At 44.2% G+C, this 21,405-nt stretch overlaps 1 protein-coding gene across 1 annotated transcript in view; it reads left to right on the top strand.

Annotated features, from left to right (window-relative positions):
* Positions 1 to 307: 307 nt before the first annotated feature.
* Positions 308 to 21,405, top strand: part of LOC130161382 (phospholipid phosphatase-related protein type 4) — a 35,129-nt gene continuing 14,031 nt past the window's right edge. The window contains exons 1-4 of the mRNA XM_056364645.1: positions 308 to 527; positions 14,807 to 14,992; positions 18,823 to 18,952; positions 19,145 to 19,340. Coding sequence (XP_056220620.1) covers positions 456 to 527; positions 14,807 to 14,992; positions 18,823 to 18,952; positions 19,145 to 19,340 — 584 coding nt within the window. The 5' untranslated portion in view covers positions 308 to 455. The remainder of the gene's footprint in view (positions 528 to 14,806; positions 14,993 to 18,822; positions 18,953 to 19,144; positions 19,341 to 21,405) is intronic.

The following is a 21,405-nucleotide window of genomic DNA, read 5'->3' as shown; positions in this document are numbered from 1 at the left end:
TCTCTCCCTCTCTCTCTCTCTCTCTCTCTCTCTCTCTCACCTGGTGTGACAGAGGGCTGAGAGGCGCGTGTTCACAGGAACATGTTAATCTACAGTCAGATCCTACATTAAGTGTCAGCGGTCAAAACCATATGCTGCCGACAGCCCTCCTCCCCAGTGCGCCTGCGCTCCGTGTCCTCCTCCCCCTCCCTCCCTCCGTCGGTGTGGCTCCGCTCTCTACCTGACAGCTCGTCGGAAGCCGCGCTCAGAACCGAGTCCGGGCTCCTCACCAGCACAGATTCCGGACCGTGCAGATCTGGGTGTCGGGTGCCGGATACCGTGCAGCTGTCGTCCCCGAGCATCCTGCTGCACGCGGCGGCATGGAGCGCTCCTGATCCCGGCGGGAAGCCTGGAAGAGCTCAGCCTTTCTTCCATCGTCACATCTCGGATCTGTGCGGACGTCTGGAGGCCCGACCATGTCTGCGAGAGAGAAGGGGATCCTGACCAAAGACAGCGTCAGCCTGCTGCCCTGTTTCTACTTCGTAGAGGTGGGTTCACGCTGCATGCTGCTCCTCCTGCTCCTCCTGCTCCTCCTGCTCCTCCTGCTCCTCCATCAATCAATACTACAACACAGAGAGGCGGGAGCTGCCACCACACATCCATAACTATACATCAGCACATATATATATATATATATATATATAGGTAACACGGAGATCAGCTGAATGTGACTTGTTCATTCTGTTGAGGTGGTTTCCCTCCACTACAGGTGTGTGACCTCCGTCACCTGAACAATGTAGACATCTGCCCTCATCATGTAAAGATAGATGGGTTTATAATCCTCCGTCATGTGTGTAGCGTTTGTATAGATGATGTATTTATAGGCCTTAAAATCTATATTATATTTATCATATTACAGCTGCTGTCAGCGACGAGCTGCTGTCAACAGCTGGAGCAACACATACATTCATATAACACAACACAATACACACTTTGATGTGAACTTTTACAGCAGATCCAACAGATAACCACACACACACACACACACACACACACACACACACACACACACACACACTATTCATTCCTAGGGTTAAACACATACTCACATGTTATTTACAGTACAGTGCATCGTGAGCTGGAAATGGCTGCAGCTTCATCAAAGGATTTCACACACACACACACACACACACACTCTCTCTCTCTAAGTAGATTAACACTGTTTCAGCCCAATAGATAATGCAGACACGAGTCTCTCAGGTTGAGACCGTCAGTGCAGCCATGATGGACGTGTCCGTCTTCCTCTCAGCATTTCATGTTATTGTGGAGAATCCTGAAGACTGTAAGACAATCGGAGCTGATTTGAAGCATTTAAGCACAGACTGCGTGCAGCTTGTGGTGAGTGTCACTCGTTCCCCTGCTGCGCTCTTTATCCACGCTCTAATTCACCACTGGCCCGTGGCTCTCCAATCAAACTGGCATCTCGTATTATAGATCTGCCTCTAATACTGTGTGATGGATGCTGTTGGGATGACTGCACCGCTCCCATGAAGCCCTCTCCCTGCAGGGGCTGGGACGGGGATTCCCTGACTGATGTTTTGTTTTTGGAATATTTCATTTACATTTCAATGCACCATCACCTTCATTAACACTGTCAGACTTCAGCTTCTCAAACTTCTGAAGCTATTCTTATTTTTACAAACAGGAGCATTAAAGTAGGTCAGCGCAGAGAGTTAATTCTTCTCAGTGAACTCCAGCACTTGTGTATTTAATTAGACTCGCTCAGGCTCATTCCCTCAGTGTGTGTGTGTGTGTGTGTGTGTGTGTTGTGTGTGTGTGTGTGTGTGTGTGTGTGTGTGGCTGGTTTCCAATCGGAGGTGGTTGCCCATCCTGCTCTCTTGTCAGCCGTGACCGCCGTGTCATGCCATGAGATCGGAGCGGGCCAATCATGATGTCTCCTCAGAGAGCTCCAGCTCTGTGGCTCCTCCCGCCCAATGAATTCTTAATGCTGATCTGAGTTAGACGCAGATCTCACGCCAGAAACTAAATGTCCTTTTGCTGTGCCATGATGAGTCTTTACTCGCTCAGTCACTGCTAATTGGTTCGTTTCTAGCATTAGTTTTGGGCTGATCGCGATATGCAGATGTTACAGTAGGATTTAGTTTATCAGGATTACAGGGATTTTTTTAGGGCTTCCCTTTTAAAGTTCCTCCAGTCGTGTTTTAAACTCTTTAATATTTAGTTCAACATGTTTTCAGTTAGCACAGTTAGCATCTTTTATTTGTTTATGTTGTTTGTTAGCTTGTAACTGGCAGTGACTGACACAGTGTTAGCGGTTGTGCTAATGCTAACTCTCACTCTGTACTGACAAGGTTTCAGGTGTATTTAGCCCCGCCCCCCGTCCCCACCAGCTGTCAGGATTGGTTCCTCAGGTCTGTGACGTATGAAACCCTGAATCTGTGTTTATGAGACTGTGATTGGTTCACTGCAGGTCAAGGTGGAAACACTCAGTCATGGAGTTGATGGTTATTTCATCATCATGTGTCTGTGTTTTATAAAAACATCATGTGGACGTTAACGAGGTGAAACTCTGTGAGGAGTTCAGCGTGTGGAGACTCTGAGTCTCAGCTGGGAGTCTGGACACTGACAGAAAGGCCATTACAAACCGGAAGCATCAGTGTAGGTGTTAACCAGGCAGGGAGTGACTAATTGAGTTGCATTATGGGAATTGTAGGATCCAGCTGTCTTGGAGTTTGTCCCACACAAGGTCAGGATATCTTGACCTTTGCTGAATCAAGTTTGTCTCTTGTGAGCTCTCGGTGGTTGAGTATCTCTGCTGGATAGAAATCCTGACACATTAAAACCTCAGGGGTCAAAGGTCAACTATGAAACAATAGAAAACTTCCTGTAAATATTTCTTCAGTAGCTGCTCATCAACAGAAGAGCAAAATTGAAGGTTTATGAATATCAGTTAGCCGTTAGCATTCCCTCCAGGTGACAGGTGAAGTGTCAGTGTCTCTGCTCGATGTGTGAACAGGTGTTTATGTCAGATGTGCTTCAGGAGGTAGAGCGGGTCGTCCACCAACCAGAGGTCAGTGGTTCGATCCTCGGCTGCTCCAGTTTCCATGTCGAAGTGTCCTCAGGAAAAACACTGTGTGTGTGTGTGTGTGTGTGTGTGTGTGTGTGTGTGTGTGTGTGTGTGTGTGTGTGTGTGTGTGTGTGTTTGTGGCTTGTAGTATAAAGCAAAACACAAACCACTATATAAGTGCATTACCACGTTGTGTTTACAGGTTGTTCTGCTGCCTGTAAAGTGGCCGTATTATTATTATTATTGGTATTATTAGTATTAATAGTATTAATAGTATTATTAGTATTAATAGTATTATTAGTATTATTAGTATTAGTAGTGTTATTAGTATTATTAGTATTATTATTAGTATTGTTAGTATTAATAGTATTATTAGTATTATTATTAGTATTAATAGTATTAATAGTATTATTAGTATTATTAGTATTATTAGTATTAGTATTATTATTAGCATTGTTAGTATTAATAGTGGTAGTAGTGGTAGCAGTGGTATTGACCTAACATCCCTGATAACTGGCTCCATTTTAAATGACTCACCCTCTGAACAGTGAATCAGTTTCTTCCCTCTGAAGCTTCACATTGTCCCTAAAGTGAAAATGAAACTTTATAAAGAGCTTTGTTCCAGCTGCGTCACTCACACTGTATAGGAACAGTGTTTCATTTATTAATTTCATTATGTGTGTTTACCCCGTGCACATGGTGCTGTCTGTTAAATGTGTAAGACTGATGACTCTTTACTGTAAAACAACTGACCTGTTATCCTCCCTTCAGGAGGTGCAGTGATATTCTTTAGCTGCTTTGTCTTGATTTTCTATCTTAGAACAACAGTCTGTATAAACACTGACAGGTTTTAAATGGAGGGGCACAAAAGCCTCAGATCTATTTCTGTGCTAACATGTATTTTCATCTAAAGTTAATGAGACTTCAGCTGCTTGAGTTAATCAAATAAAGTAAGTGTCTTCAACATAATGATCTTTGTAGTTTGTTAAAGTAAGAGATTGAGAGAAAGTGAGCCAGGCAGAAACATCATCCGGGTTTATTCTCAAATAATTGTATTTGAAACATGAAGGGAAAGACGTGAGCTGCTGCTTCTGAGAGGAAACAAACAGATTAAAGATTAAACTGAGACTCAAAGTCTCGTATGTTCTTAAAGGAATAAGGATGAATAAAGTTTTCTAACATGAACAAGAACTAAAGAGTAATGTGAATGTCTCTCAGCTGAAGGGGATCAGTCTGAGTTAGTGTAATAATCAGGTAAAGGCGTCAGCAGTGATCAGTTCTGAGCAGGTTTCCACTGAAGGACGAGCAGCTGCAGATCTGATCTGTGTTCCTGCTCCACTTCACTGCGACGAGCAGCGAGGCTCCTCTGTCAAGCTTCAGGCTGCTTTTCCTCCAAAGTGGAACAAATGGAAGCATGAGGAGGGCCGAGCAACTGTTATCTCAAACTGGAGAGAAACAAAAGATTAAATCACATGTATAACTGTGTGGGGAGGGACATGGCCAGTAGCCTAGATATAGGATAAAGACTATCTGTGTATCTGCAGCTCGCTGGACTGTTTACTGCTGATGGCTTTATTCCTTTTCTGTCTGATACACAATCTACATCAGCTTGTTCTACATCAGCTTGTTCTACATCAGCTTGTTCTATAACAGATTATTCTACATCAGATTATTCTATATCAGATTATTCTATATCAACTTGTTCTATAACAGATTATTCTACATCAGATTATTCTATATCAGATTATTCTTTAACAGATTACTCTATATCAGATTATTCTATAACAGATTATTCTATAACAGATTATTCTATAACAGATGATTCTATATCAGATTGTTCTATATCAGATTATTCTATAACAGATTATTCTATAACATATTATTCTACATCAGATTATTCTATATCAGCTTGTTCTATAACACATTGTTCTACATCAGATTATTCCATATCAGATTGTTCTATATCAGCTTGTTCTATAACACATTATTCCATAACACATTATTCTATATCAGATTATTCTATAACAGATTATTCTATAACACATTATTCCATAACACATTATTCTATATCAGCTTGTTCTATATCAGATTATTCTATATCAGCTTGTTCTATAACACATTATTCTATAACACATTATTCTATATCAGATTGTTCTATATCAGCTTGTTCTATAACACATTATTCTATATCAGATTATTCTACATCAGATTATTCTATATCAGCTTGTTCTATAACATATTCTATAACAGATTATTCTATAACAGATTCTACATCAGATTATTCTATAATAGATTATTCTATAACAGATTGTTCTATAACACATTATTCTACATCAGATTATTTTATAATAGATTGTTCTATGACAGATTATTCTATAACAGATTATTCTATAACAGATTATTCTATAACACATTATTCTATAACAGATTATTCTACATCAGATTGTTCTATATCAGATTATTCTACATCAGATTATTCTATAACAGATTCTATAACACATTATTCTACATCAGATTATTCTATAACAGATTATTCTATAACAGATTATTCTATAACAGATTCTATAACACATTATTCTACATCAGATTATTCTATAACAGATTGTTCTATAACACATTATTCTACATCAGATTATTTTATATCAGATTATTCTTGATCGTTCCAGCTCAGGCATGAGTTTCTGGAAGACTTCAAATCTGTATCTCAGCTCTTTGGGATTGATAAAATCCAGTTCGTATGCTAAGCTAACAGGAGGAGGTCTTAGGAGGATTTGTCAGAACCAGTGTCCCAGTGTCATCTGGACCCTCTGATGCAGCTGTGAACATCTGTACTACACACTGTCTGCAACATGTATTCACATGGTGCAGTTCAAGGTGACTGTGGAGGAGAAAAGGATAAAGAATCCCAGACTACGACCTTTCCTCTCTGACACAGTGAGGAGAAAGTCCTGGTTCTTGGTCTCTGAGTATTTAGGAAATGTTTTTGTAAATGTAGTTTACACTCAGATTTACGGTACAGGCTGTTTCCTGTCGTCTTGAGAGACGAATGTCTTGGAGTTTGGAGCCATAATTTTCCATGTTGTATTTGTTGTGTGACACTGTGACCAGAGAAGGAACCAGGTTCACATCACTTATCTGTGCACTTGATGACAGCGTATGTACTACAGTCTAAAACACACCTTCTCAGGTACGTTCTTGACCTATTTTCATTGGCTCAGTTACATCCAGGGAGGGAAACTGATAGGATTTTATTGATTCCAATGCCATTATCGATTCTGTTTATCAGTCAGTTTATCAATCCAGTTGTCGATTCCCTCCCAGGAACATCTCAGATCTGACATCGCTCTGTGGAGCTTCTAGAGGGATGTTAATGCAGGAGTCTGTTTCTAATATCAATGACTGAGGTGAATGAGGAGATGATGATGATGATGATTTAATGTTTCATCACAGATGAATTAAGAAACACTCTGATGAGTCTCTGTCGTCTTAGAGAGGAATCTTATTTATTTTTGCTCCAGGAAACAAACTCATCACAGAATGTGCTGAACTACAGGGGAAAGGTCAAAGTCTCTCCTCTGAATAATAGATTACAGCAAGAATAGAATAGAATAGAATAGAATAGAACACAGTAAGCGTTTTTATCCGTGTGCATAATTCAGTCTCTCTATTTCTGTGTCTCATTATTCTACAGGAGTGACCAGGGATCTACTGCGTCCTGCAGATACTCACTGTTATCACTCTGATTCTATATTGAACTGTTTCCTGACAAACGCAGAGACTGAATTACATTTACATTTACTGATCATGATATATATAAAGTGTTGAGTCCCAGGCAGATGGTCTAATGTAGCAGCTCAGTGTTTGTGTAATTTAACTCAACTCAACTTTATTTATATCACACCTCTCGTACAAACTCGCAGCCCAGGCCGTCTTCCCCCGACGCCGTCTTCCCCCGACGCCCCAGAAGTCAAATCTACAAGAATTTGAAAGTGAAATTTACAGGGAGGCCGCCATTTTGTAGAGTCGTAAAAGGTAGACAGCCACGCTCAGCTGGGACGCTGGTAGATATTAATAAATCATATTTATGTGCTTATGGTGAGTGTAAAACAAACAGAATATCTGTATTGTAAAGACTCCAGCCGATCTAAAGAGGTTCAGTCTGTTTCTATTGACAAACGTTTCAGCGTCGACTCCATCAGAACACTCCAGAACCTTTGACGGCCCATACACGGGCCGGATGAGGTTAGAGGAGGGAGGGGGAGAAGGGACGTACCTGTGACTAACAGAGAGCTGGAACGAGGAGCTAGCTGTTGTGACCTGTAAGTGAGTGAGGAAGGGTGGTGCACAGCACTTCCTGTAATGTGAGTTAATGAAACCACTCACCTGTACTCTGTCCGGCACAGTGGAGACAATCTACTTCCTGTTTACAGCGGCTCGCACATGCTCAGTGTAGGTGATGGTCATGTGACGTGTGTCTGGACCTTTGGCCCCTGTGGAGTCAGAACATCATGGTCATGGTTTGACTGGAGTAAAAGTATAAATGAAGCTGTAAGTAAAGGTTGGTCATTGACTTCATGTATTTCTTCCATCAGTCGGTTTCAGCACCGACCCGACGTTATAACGCTTTTTGTTTTAGTCTTTTTCAATTAAAAGTCTTTAAACTGTCCAGGTCAGAGATTTAGAGACGGTAAAAGAAAATGAACCAAACACATTCAAAGCTAATAAGACAGAAACATAATCTGCAGTCTGAGGAGGCAGAGAGTGATGTCATCATATGAACTGGTCCTGTCTGTGTCTGAACCGGCTGAAGCTATTAAAGCTTTTCCAGGATCAAATCTGGAGGCGAACGCTGATCTTGAAAGACGCCGCGCAGCTTTTGTGAAGCTTTTTATTTGCCGCCTCAATCCAAAAACATCACGCATCATATCAGCGTCGTATCCGATGACCCGGGGAGAGGCGGACAAACAGAGGGAGGACTCTGTCAGAGGTCGAGTCGGCATGAAAGAGAAGAGGCCGACGGTGAGAGAGAACAGTACAATGTGTGTCACAGAGTCTTTGACAGGAACAGAGGGGATGGAGGTGGAACAAAGAGAAAGAGACAGGCTGAGTGTTAGCAGATGTAGGGCAATGGAGCATCTCTGGAGCTGAACCCTCCCAGAGGACGGCTGTTCACAGAAACACACTGTAAGGAATAATACGACATCCTGCTCCGTGATTTCTCTCTGCTCCGACTGCTCTGTTTGCTCTGTGAGCCTTCAGCTCATCCTCTCCTCACCGGCACTTACTCAAGTCAAACAGTAGAAAGTCCCGGCAGCAACAACAGAGAGTCAGTCAGAGACACCTTCTCTGCAGCACATGAAGACAGACAAGAAACCAGTGCTGAACATCAGCCTCTCAGAGTCAGCGTCAGCCCTGCGTGCTTCTCTCTGAGCATCAAAGCTCCACTTCAATATCAAATACTTCCATTTTTGGCAAGAGAAGTTGGCATATATAATAACAACAATAATAATAATAATAATAATGAGAGTAATCTTTATTTATAGAGCACTTCTCTGCAGTGGTGCAGGACTACATTTCATAGCACACACATAAGAACCGGCTGCCCGCTGCCTCAGTGCGTACAGGATTACTGCTGCTTTTCTAAACCCACGGTACAAAGTGCTTTACACGAGGCAGCAACATAGAACATGCAGGTCATAACTAAAACTGGCAGAAATACAATGGATAAATGTGTATTTACACATGTATTTCATTCTGGTGGAAAACAAACACGTTGTCTCTGATTTTCCAAATATGTAAATGAACACACCTGCAGTTTATCTGTGTGCCAGTGTCGTTTCTAGGAGACAGGGTCGTACCAAGTCGCCAAGAGCAGTTTTAAATAATGCAAGATCATAATGAACTTCTTTAGCACCGGTAGAAGCAGCTTCCTGCCACTTCCACGTTGTTTCATCCAAATCATCTCCATGAGTTGGCAGAGTTCACGTCGATTCTCCGAGAGCTCCATGACTGTTGGCCCGGCACCCACCAGAAATAACTGCCAGCCAAAGCCCACTGGAACCTGCTTTCCATTTTTACACATGTATTATTCAAAGTGCTCTGTATCTTCACCGCTCTCTGTTCTCTGTAATCACTGAGGGGCCGCCAGGAACACCGGGGAGCCGGCGGAGGAAAGTTTCATTGGAGCGCCGTGTGGCAGGAGGCCGAACACTTCTCCCAGTTTAAACACGCACAGAATCAGATCCGGCTCCAACGGCTCGGTGAAGGAACACGGGCCAAGATGATACTCATCATTCAACCTGAACATGACGCAGCTGAAAATAAAGTTTGTCCTGAAAGTAGAACAAAGGTCGTGGACTCATTATAATTCATGGGGTTCTGAAGCATGAATGAGCTCCACCTGTGTCATTACAGTGTGAAGTACGAGTCGCTGACGTCATTACTCCAGCAGCGTTTCCTCGTGCACCTGCGCACGTGTTGTCTTTGGCTTCAACTATCTGGACAACAACTGTTGATGTGTGTTGGAGCGACACAAACTGCAGGAACAGGAAACAGTCTCGTGCAGATGGTTATTCCTCCGTGTCGGCGACAGTCAGAGCGGCGGCCACATGTTTTCAGGTTGTCTGTGCGTCTCTTTCTCCTGGACACGATATCTCGGCAACACCGGGAAGGAACTTCTTCGAATTTGGCACAAACATTCATTTGGAATCAAGGATGAACTGGTCAGATTTTGGTGGCTAAAGTTCAAAGGTCAAGGTCACAATGACCTCCCAAAACACTTTTTAGCTATAACTCAAGACGTCACAGCAATCATGACCAAACTTCACACAGATGGTTGATATTTCCTCTGATTCTGGATAAACAGGAAGTGACCTGGAACTAGTCTGAGCGGAGGAGGGATACGACCACAAGGAGGTGCTTCTACTTTCCTCTAAGAAATCCACTGATGGTTAAAAGTTGTTCCCTGTGATCTGAGCTGCACACGTATAAATCCTGCAGCTTTACCATGAAATGACTCGACTCAGCATCAAATGAAAGGAAACGCAGGCGCATGTATAGACACTGAAGCGTATCAGATGAAGTTAGCTGCTGCTGTCCTGAATAAATCAGAGATGGAGGAGAACACAGACTCTCCTGCAGAACTGCAGCGTGACGTGAGGAGATATTCCTCCAGGAGCATGAGCAGAGCGAGCGCTGACACCACTGACCTACATATCTCATCTCCATGAGCCGGGCTGCTGGATGAGAGATGGAGGTGAGGGAGGCTGCCAAGAAAGCAGACCTGACGGGGGGGGGGGGGGGGGGGGGGGGGGGGGGGGGGCTGCAGGGGATGGCTTCAATATGGCACAAGTGGGATGCAGAGATGCTTCCTGTTGACGTGTTGCTTCATGATCCAGTTTAAAGCGGCTTAGGAGCTTCTTTAAAGGAACAATCACAATCCAAACGTTTGATCTCTCCTCCTCCTCCCTCTGCTGCTCGCTGACACTGATCATGTGATGTGTTGTTGTGCTGTTGTGTTGTTGTGTTGTTGTGTTGTTGTGTTGTTGTGCTGTTGTGTTGTTGTGCTGTTGTGTTGTTGTGTTGTTGTGTTGTTGTGCTGTTGTGTTGTTGTGTTGTTGTGTGCTGTTGTGTGTTGTGCTGTTGTGTTGTTGTGTTGTTGTGTTGTTGTGTTGTTGTGTGGCTGTGTTGTTGTGTGGCTGTGTTGTTGTGCTGTTGTGTTGTTGTGTTGTTGTGTTGTTGTGTTGTTGTGTTGTTGTGCTGTTGTGTTGTTGTGCTGTTGTGTTGTTGTGCTGTTGTGCTGTTGTGTTGTTGTGCTGTTGTGTTGTTGTGCTGTTGTGTTGTTGTGTTGTTGTGTTGTTGTGTTGTTGTGTGGCTGTGTTGTTGTGTTGTTGTGTTGTTGTGCTGTTGTGTTGTTGTGTTGTTGTGCTGTTGTGTTGTTGTGTTGTTGTGCTGTTGTGTTGTTGTGTTGTTGTGTTGTTGTGTTGTTGTGTTGTTGTGTGGCTGTGTTGTTGTGTGGCTGTGTTGTTGTGCTGTTGTGTTGTTGTGTTGTTGTGTTGTTGTGTTGTTGTGTTGTTGTGCTGTTGTGTTGTTGTGTTGTTGTGCTGTTGTGTTGTTGTGCTGTTGTGTTGTTGTGTTGTTGTGTTGTTGTGTTGTTGTGTGGCTGTGTTGTTGTGTGGCTGTGTTGTTGTGCTGTTGTGTTGTTGTGTTGTTGTGTTGTTGTGTTGTTGTGTTGTTGTGCTGTTGTGTTGTTGTGCTGTTGTGTTGTTGTGCTGTTGTGCTGTTGTGTTGTTGTGCTGTTGTGTTGTTGTGCTGTTGTGTTGTGTTGTGTGTTGTTGTGTTGTTGTTGTTGTGCTGTGTGTTGTTGTGTGGCTGTGTTGTTGTGTTGTGTGCTGTTGTGTTGTTGTGTTGTTGTGTTGTTGTGTTGTTGTGCTGTTGTGCTGTTGTGCTGTTGTGTTGTTGTGTTGTTGTGCTGTTGTGTTGTGTGTTGTTGTGCTGTTGTGTTGTTGTGCTGTTGTGTTGTTTGTTGTTGTGTTGTTGTGCTGTTGTGTTGTTGTGTGTTGTGCTGTTGTGTGTTGTTTGTTGTGCTGTTGTGTTGTTGTGTTGTGTTGTTGTTGTTGTGTTGTTGTGCTGTGTGTTGTTGTGTTGTTGTGCTGTTGTGTTGTTGTGCTGTTGTGTTGTTGTGTTGTTGTGTTGTTGTGCTGTTGTGTTGTTGTGTTGTTGTGCTGTTGTGTTGTTGTGTTGTTGTGCTGTTGTGTTGTTGTGCTGTTGTGTTGTTGTGTTGTTGTGTTGTTGTGTTGTTGTTTGTTGTTGTTGTGTGTTGTGTGTTGTGTGTTGTGTTGTTGTGCTGTTGTGTTGTTGTGTTGTTGTGCTGTTGTGTTGTTGTTGTGTGCTGTTGTGTTGTTGTGTTGTTGTGTTGTTGTGTGCTGTTGTGTTGTTGTGTTGTTGTGTTGTTGTGTTGTTGTGTTGTTGTGTGGCTGTGTTGTTGTGTTGTTGTGTTGTTGTGTTGTTGTGCTGTTGTGTTGTTGTGTTGTTGTGTGGTTGTGTTGTTGTGTTGTTGTGTTGTTGTGTTTTGTGTGTTGTGTGTGTGTGTTGTGTTGTTGTGTGGCTGTGTGTTGTGTGTTGTTGTGTGCTGTTGTGTTGTTGTGTTGTTGTGTTGTTGTGTTGTTGTGTTGTTGTGTGGCTGTGTGCAGGTTACAGACCTTCCTGTAGCTTTTTCGCTCCGTTCACATTTAGTTTGCAGCTGTTTGGATGGAGGCAGCAGTTTATAAGATAATCGTTCTCTCACCATCAACATCCAGGCAGCACTGGGTGTGTGCCACACTTCCTGTCCAGACTTTACTTTACCATTTCCCTCTGAGGTCAGGCTCGGGGTGGGAAGCTGAAACTCAGTCAGGGAGAGGACAGTGTGGTTCTGTTGTGCAGCAGGTGATCGTTGTCACGTCTCCGCCTCCTGATCGATCAGCAGCTGAACCTGAAACCTCATCAGTTTGGTCGAGTGACGATGAAGTAAATACGTTTTCCAACCATTTCTCCTCAACCAGAGGCCCCCACCCTCAGCGTGACATCAGAGGAAAATGGCCGCCGTGTGAATATGGACTGTTGGTCACGGGCCACAACAAACGATAAGTTCCTGTCTGTAGATTCACACTGTTCCTCATTAACACGCACTCAGTGACAGTGACATGCAAAGAAACTTACTCCAGGAACACACTGGCTGTGTGTGTGTGTGTGTGTGTGTGTGTGTGTGTGTGTGTGTGTGTGTGTGTGTGTTGTGTGTGTGTGTGTGTGTGTGCGCGTGGCGGCTAGCATCACTGACCTGCTGCAGAGTAACACGATTTCTTTTCATTATAATTCACTTCTGATTTATTTTTGACAGAAAATTAAATGTCTCAATGGTTAAAAAACATATTTATATTTCTTCATGTCTGTGTCACATTCAGATTCAGACTAGACACTGAAACTGTAGTGAAGGTGTCAGCTTTATGTCATGTTGCTGGTGTGATGTCACTATGACATCATCAGGTCTTCTCTCTGTTTTTGCTGTGAGACACGTCACACGTGAAAAATAGGCGAGACGCTGAATCTCTAGATCACGTGACGCAGCTGTAGGTGAAGATCTCTGAACTCTCAAGTCTGAAAGGTAGAAACTGTGAAACCCTTTAGGAGATGCTGCGTTGCCTAGATACAGAGCAGCAGCATCATCAGACCTTAAGTTAGTTGCAGCACACCTTGATCAGAGTGGATGTATATTAATGAGCTTCTGTTTTGTTCCTGTATGATCCAAACCATTCATAACAATAATATTAATAATACTTTTATTTATAGGCACCGTTCAAGGCACTCGAGGACACCAACACACAGTAAAAGATGAAATGAATTAAAATAAGAATAAAAGATAAATATGATTAAACGCTGGTGTTAAACAGAGTTCAGCAGAATGAGCAGGGGGAGGTGTGTCCTCCCCCTGAGAAGAGAATCATGATTACAGATGCTGATACAGGACGTTGTTACTCACACCTGCAGTCTTTGGTTTGCTAATTCTTCTTTCTACCTGTCTCAGTCCTGTCTCTCCGTCTCTCCACATGTCCTCATTCCTGATTGGTCCAGAGCCAGACGAAACCTCTCTCTCTGTGAGGACGGAGGGAAAGAGTGAGTGAGTGAGTGAGTGAGTGAGTGAGTGAGTGAGTGAGTGACCTCTGGCAGAAATGTGCGACACACAAAGAGAAGGAAGTGCAAACAGAGGCTCTCTGTGCACTTCCTTACACTTGTACACTTGTGTGTGTGTGTGTGTGTGTGTGTGTGTGTGTGTGTGTGTTGACTTGAAGAGATCCCCCTTTGTTGGGCTCCCAGCGGGGCCCTCCTCCATCACACTGCTCTACTTAGCATTAGCATTAGCAGCGGCGCCTGTGCAGCAGTGAATCAGGGCATTAAGCTGCATGATGAAGCTCGTGATGCTGGAGGCCTCGTTCTACTCCCACCCAAGAATCAGACTGCAGTCCAAACTTTACCGCCTTCAGTTACACATCAGCTGTCTGCCGACACACGCACCTCGCTCCTGCGTGGTGCTCTTTAATGGGACACCACAGAGCCCCGGGGGCTGCTGGGAAATATTCTGTCACAACAGAACGGCTGAGTGCTGGTGTGTCGGTGTCTGAGTTTCCATCTCTTCTTCGTTTCAAGTATCCAAACAGATCTGCAGCTGTATGAGCAGATTATTTATTTAGGTGGGTTAGGGTCAGAATGGTTCTGAAAATGTATAATAAGAGTGAAGCCTTTAGTTTTCCTCCCCGGTACCTGTGAGTGTGGCAGCTCCAGGAGTCTGAGGGAGAACAGTCAGTGTGGGCTCAGTGCTGCTGACAGGACTGGACATCCTGCAGTAACATGCAGCAGCTCAGAGCTCAGAGACGGGGTCCCTGAAGTCACCAGATCTGAGCTGAGATCAGCCGGAGAAGTCTATGTTTATAAGAGCAGTTAGTTCCACACGCCGACCTCCATCACCTTCACCCCTCCACCCCCCACCCCCCGACCCCCAGGTCATGAAAACTGTTTTCCTCGCCTCCGTCCTCATTATCAAATCGAATTAGCTTGTTCATTGAACCGTGGGCTGATGGGACATTTGCAGCGTTCACTGCCTGTTTATCTATTTATTTATTCATTGACAATCTGTTAAAGCTGCGTCTGCCTCAGCCGCTCACCGCTCTGACCCTTCACACCTTCGTCTCTCCTCTCCGTCATCAGCTGCCCATCCTGGTGTCGTCCGTGGTCAGTCTGTACTTCCTGGAGTGGACGGACGTCTTCAAGCCGGTGAAGTCCGGCTTCACCTGCCACGACCGCAGTCTGAGCCTGCCCTACATCGACCCCAACCACGAGGTCATCCCCCTGCTGATGCTGCTCAGCCTGGCCTTCGCCGGACCCGCCATCACGGTAAGGACCAATGACAAGACAGGAAACTGTAGGAGTTCTCCCTCTGGCGGCCATGTTGGAGGAGTTAGATCAGCTGTTTGAACAGAGGTGGATAGACGTCTTTAACCTTTGAGGGGTCAGGTGTTCAGATGATGGTGTTAGCTTCACGGCTAACATCCTGGAGTGGAGGCACAGTTCACTTTAATGAGTTTCCTGCTCATAGAGAAGAGATGTGAAACAACAGCTGTGGGATTTAATTCAGACGGCAGCTGTAACAGTTTTTAAATCAGACACATTTAGTCTCATGACACCTGAATATCTACCTGTGTTCATGACACCTGAATATCTACCTGTGTTCTTTAGTCTTTAACATGAACTAACTTCTTCTTGAGTCACTCTTCCAGTTCCTGTTTGTGTCTGAATCTCTTCACCTGCTGCTGAATGATCTTTAGCAGGATATCAGCTGTGAACACGCCAACATGTTGGAGGTATAGACGCTCTGAGTTCAGGATCCGGATCTGGTCCTTCCAGAACCAGGTGGTCATAGTGGTCATCCATGTGATCACTATGATCCTCTGCACCAGTGGTCACCATCACTACCCAGCAATCACAGCCCCCCCCCCCCCCCCCCCCCCGTCCGTCCGTCATGGCAGCAACAGTTACCCTCAGAATCACTTCCTCTTTAGTGGTTTTTGCCTACAAAATAAAAGCACAAGAAAGTTCTCTTTCTTTCGGAAAGGTTCTGACAGGAAGTTCCAAAGTATAACTCCACGTCAGCAAATCACTTTAAGATCTATATTTTTATTGAAATAGAAAATCTAAACTGGCAGGTGACAGCAGCAGGTGTGTGGGACAGTCCACAGTCCTCAGAGCTTTCATCTGTATCCCATGGCTTTCTGTCATCATGTGACCTAAGCAGGAAGAAAAAGGGTCACATGGTTCAGTTTAATGTGTTAAAGGCTCTGCATGGGGACAGGTGTGTCCAGGTGTGTCCAGGTGTGTCCAGGTGTGTCCAGGTGCCTGCTGATGACAGCTGCAGTCACTGTGTGCTCTGTTCAGTCAGACTCAGGTCTGTTTTCTCTCAGCGGTCTCACTCAGGTTCAGACCGGAGGAGACTACGGTGGCTCTGTGAGGACAAACATACCTGCTTCTACATTCACTAGCCAGAGTCAACTCTGGGACGGGCTGATACTAATGGAAGTCAGTGGGATGGACTCGCTCCTTGATTGGACAGGAAGTACTAACCATGACTCTCCCAGCACACAGTTAATATTTAGAGGATTATAAAAAACATGAGTGATGAGCGTCCTCGCCATCTTCCCGCCTTCCAGGCTCCAAATCAAAACCTTCATCCTCAGCTCCATTGTGATGTTTGGCGGAAGAGACACAACGAAGTAAAAACCACGGCGTCTTCCCAGAAGCCCCGGAGTGTCTCAGCAGCTCGATGAGGGAAAACTCAACATCAAAGACGTTCACATCTCACACTGCCTCTTTGATTTCAGTCCGACAGGATATTTTCTCTTATTGCTTTTATTTTTTCTATCACACATCAACAGACTCAGATCAGCTGATGGCGTCTCTCCTCACATCATCTCCCGCTCATGCACCTGAGGCCCCCCCCGGTCCTCGGGTCAGGATCCCTCTCACAGCCTGCTGACTCTCACTTGCCCACGGGGCTTATGGGAAAAGCTTGCTCTGGTGAAACCATGAGACCTGAGGAAGACACTGAACGAGCCGCAGCAGGTTCTTTAGCTTTTAGTTCAGTCACTGACCCGACGACTGATCTGATCAAACACATCTGATCTGAACAAATCAATACCTGGGTCTTTGGTTGAGTCAGGTCACAATTAGAGCCAGAAGTCAGTTCAGGTGTATTTTTCAAAGAACAAATGTTTCCATAAAAACAGGTTTCCTGATAGTAAGTGACTTCTGCAGGTGATCTGGTTGTGATCATGAGGAAATACAGACGGTGTTGAATCACATGCAGTTTATTATCAGTCAGTGAACAGGAGGCCGCCAACATGTCTGAGAAGGACCCGATCCACTTTCACTCATACGTTTAATTACAGTTTAACTTTCACAGAGTTATGTCGTTTCTACGGAAACCCTGAAAGGCAAGAGACCTTTTTTTCCAGGATCATTTTCCCAGTTTTTTTTTTATCAGTATAAATAACACCCCCCCCCACCCCCCCACCCCCCCACCCCCCCTACTGATGCTGCATTAGTATCATCCATAATGGATTTCAGTCTCTGGTAGTGGAGAGGTTCTGCTGTTCTGAGTCCTGCAGGATGGAAAAACATCCGGTGTAATGGCCCCTGAGGCTGAATGTGTGGCCCCCAGGGGCCCTGAAGGGATCCTCCAAATTCACTTCTTTAATTCCTCCTTCATGAAAAAGAAAAGAGGGAAACAGAGTTACATCCTTGTCATGATAAGACAATGAGCCTTTATTAAACATTAAAGTGACAGCTCAGCTTATTAGAGGTGGGTGAGGTTCTGATCTACAGTCAGTAGATTCAGTTTAGAGGAGCAGCATATATATATATATATATATACTGTGTATATATATACTGTATGTATACATATAAAGTAAGATTTTCACGGCTTCATCTGCCCTATAAAACTCAAACAATGCAAAGTGTAAGTGCACTTATTTAAAAAATGTATTGAGCCAGAATCTGAATTATTTTGCCTGTTTGTTTATGTTTATTTATTCTTTTATTCAGTTTTTTTTCTTTATATCTTCTTTATGTTGTTAAACCTGATTGACATTGTGATGTTGTCCAGATGTTTTTACACTCTGACAGGAAACCTTTAAAAATCTCAGTAAGAATCCCTTTAGTCTGAATAAAACAAAGAATCTAAAGAGGGAAAATGAGAGAAATCAGCTGTTTCTCCTTTTCCAGGAGAATATGCTTTAAATTCCTCAGATAATCTCTGGTTTCAGTGTGTGAGTGTCAGTATTATTAGATCCCTGGAGGCCCTCCTCTAAATACTCCTAATCCCCCCTCTGATGCTTCTTCTTCTCTCTCTATCATCTCTCTCTCTTCTATTCTTCTTCATGTGCAGCAGCTTTCTCTTCATCCTCCAGGAGAGGGGGGGTGGGGGGGGGACTTTATCGCAGGTTATAACAGAATATTACATTACATCACCCAGTGCATGCTGGGATATGCTGCAGGTATGGAGACTCCATCTCTTTAAGTCTAACTTTAAAACCCACATGTCTTCATCTGTCTCCGATCATGAGACAGTTAACGCATATTATTACAGCACTTTGGTCAATCAATCAATTAATCAATTAATCTATCAATTAATCAGTCAATCTATCTATCTATCTATCTATCTATCTATCTATCTATCTATCTATCTATCTATCTATCTATCAGGCTTTATTTGTACAGCACTTTTCATACAAACAATGTAACACAAAGTGCTTTACAGAATATTAGCAATAAAAACAACCTCCCCCCTCTCACACACACACACACACACACACACACACACTCACACACTCACACACACACTCACACACATCACACACACACACACACACACACTCACACACTCACACACACACACACAACACACACACACACACACACACACACACACACACACACACACACACACTAAATGACCATGTAATAAATAAAAGCAATAAAATAATAACAGGAACTGATGAAACACAAAGATTAAGATAAAAAGATAAAATAATAAAATACTAAAACAAAACAAACCAGAAACAGCGTAAATAAATAAATAAATAAATGTTTGCTTTTAAAACCAGGATTTTAACAGTGACGTGTGCATGTGAGGTCACCTGTAACAGGTGTGTTGTTGTTGTTGTGTACAGATCATGATTGGAGAGGCCATCTTGTTCTGCTGTCTGTCTCGGAGGAAGAGTGGCGCATGCGCAGAGGCGAACATCAACGCCGCCGGCTGCAACTTCAACTCCTTCATACGCAGAGCCGTGCGCTTCGTTGGTACCTGACTTCCTTCCTGTCCGTGTGGAAACTGATGATGAGTTCCTGCAGCTCCGCCTTATTGTTCATGAACATTAACGTTCAGCATCAGCCGTCATCTGCTGATATTACATCCAATAATGATATTTTCTGTATTCGTCACGTGTTCATCTCGTTTCCCCTCGCTGACGTCACGCCCTCCTCTGTCCTCAGGCGTCCACGCGTTCGGTCTCTGTGCCACCGCCCTCATCACCGACATCCTGCAGCTGATGACAGGATACCCGACGCCCTACTTCCTCACCGTGTGCAAACCCAACTACACCACGCTCAACATCAGCTGCGAGCAGAACCCCTACGTCATGGAGGACATCTGCTCGGGCTCCGACCCCGCGGCCATCAACCAGGGCAGGTAGGGAGGAGACAGCCTTATTCAAAGACTGCGGTTCTCACACCAGCACTTTACTTCATGAGCTTTGTGATGCGTTATAAACACATTTTGTGCCAAATATCAGCGACATTAGAGAGGAAAACAAGGAAACCATGATCTGCCCCTTTTATTTCTGAGGTTGGACCATTTCTTTTCTTTACTGAGGCTCCACCCCCTAAATGTCCCCAGGAAAGAGACAGTTCAGGGTGGTCCAGGTCTGAATCAGACGGGGTCTGGAGACTCTGGATTCACACAGGGTGATGGGTCACAGGCTGACTGGACAGGTGAATGAGATGACAGGCTCAGGGTCAGACACGACCAGAACTCTTTACAGGTCTGGAAAACAGTAGATGAAAGGTTTCGATGAAGCCAGGTTCTGAGTCAACACTGGACCTGTCGCTTCCTGTTCCTCAATAGAAGCTTGCAGGTGAGACACATTCAGTCCTCTGAGGCGGTGGAGCCTCTTTAAGATCCTCCTCAGAGGATCCCACTTCAGTCACTTCAGTCTGACAGATTTTACTTTGGACCCAAATGCAGAAGATGAACCAGGAGTAAGTAAGTAAAGTTTATTCATACAGCACCTTCACAGGTACAAATCACTAAGAGCTTCACAATAAAAGACAGAAACACAATGGGGAGATGTAAGAAAAGCCTGTTTGAATCAACAGAATTAAAGCAACGTAAAGAGGGAGGCGGCGCCTTCCACTGCTCAAAAGGATTGGCCCCCTCGGGTCTTTAAGTGGGTCATTTACAGGAACAGGAAGAGGAACAAGAACAGGAAAAGGAAAAGGAAACAGGGATAGGAACAGGAAACAGGAAAAGGAACAGGAACAGGAAACAGGGATAAAAACAGGAACAGGAAACAGGGATAGGAACAGGAAACAGGGATAGGAACAGGAAACGGGGATAGAAACAGGAAACAGGAAAAGGAACAGGAAACAGGAACAGGAAACAGGGATAGGAACAGGAAACAGGAAAAGGAACAGGAAACAGGGATAGGAACAGGAAACAGGAAAAGGAACAGGAAACAGGAACAGGAAACAGGGATAAAAACAGGAAACAGGGATAGGAACAGGAAACAGGAACAGGAAACAGGAACAGGAAACAGGGATAAAAACAGGAACAGGAAACAGGGATAGGAACAGGAAACAGGAACAGGAACAAGAGGACTCTGTTCACAGAAAAAGAGGCTGTTCTTTAATTTCTCTGCTGACAGACAACTGTGACTTGATTCTCTGTGATTCAGCCGTTAGATCCTCGGGATCGACACCAACACTGAGTCTGTCTCTGATTAAAGCAGGGACCTGATGGCGGCTGGTTCCTGTGAGGTGGGATGAGGTGTGATGAGTGTGTGTGTGTCAGGAGGCAGCAGAGGGACGTGGGCGGGGCTGGATGAGTCTCAGTTCGACCCGTGTGTTTGGGATGCACGTCGTTTTGGCTGCAGAGTACGAGGGTCTAAATATAACCCACCGCTCCTGGCATCAACACAGTCTTCTGCTCTCAGCCGGAGCTTCGGTCTGGTTTCCAGAGCAGCATGAAAAGCTGTTTCTCTGCAGTGTTTGTGAACCACGGTTATTATTAACCTGCTCTAACAACGACCTGCCTCCCTGCAGCAAAGACTCTGAGTCTTTACGGTCTGGGCCGGAGGTCATCCTGAAACATACATGTAACATTTAGAGTCACTATCAATTCATTCAAATGCTCTAAATGTCTTTATTTACATTTAATTGTAGTCTGGCTTCTGTGGAACTTTTATTCTGACAGGGAGCTAAAGGGAAGGTCAGGGGGTGACTAAAATCATCCAGAGGTGTGTGGCAGCTTCCCTCCTCTGGTTGGAGGGATTTACCGTACACCTGCCTAAAAATAGCCACAGATACGTTTCAGTGCATGTTGCAGACTGCAGACAATAATCTGTGGTGTTGACTGCGAACATGTGACTTTTGTTCCCTGGTTTTAGTCTGAAGGACACTGACTGACTCTCTGTATAAGCTGCCTGTTAAATCTGCACCAAACCTGGAGACACAGCGAGGTGCCGCCTGAAGGACAA

Source organism: Seriola aureovittata, chromosome 20, assembly GCF_021018895.1.
Source record: "Seriola aureovittata isolate HTS-2021-v1 ecotype China chromosome 20, ASM2101889v1, whole genome shotgun sequence".
NCBI classification, from domain to species: domain Eukaryota; kingdom Metazoa; phylum Chordata; class Actinopteri; order Carangiformes; family Carangidae; genus Seriola; species Seriola aureovittata.
Note: the sequence above shows the minus strand (reverse complement) of the source record. Positions and strands in the feature narration are given on the sequence as shown.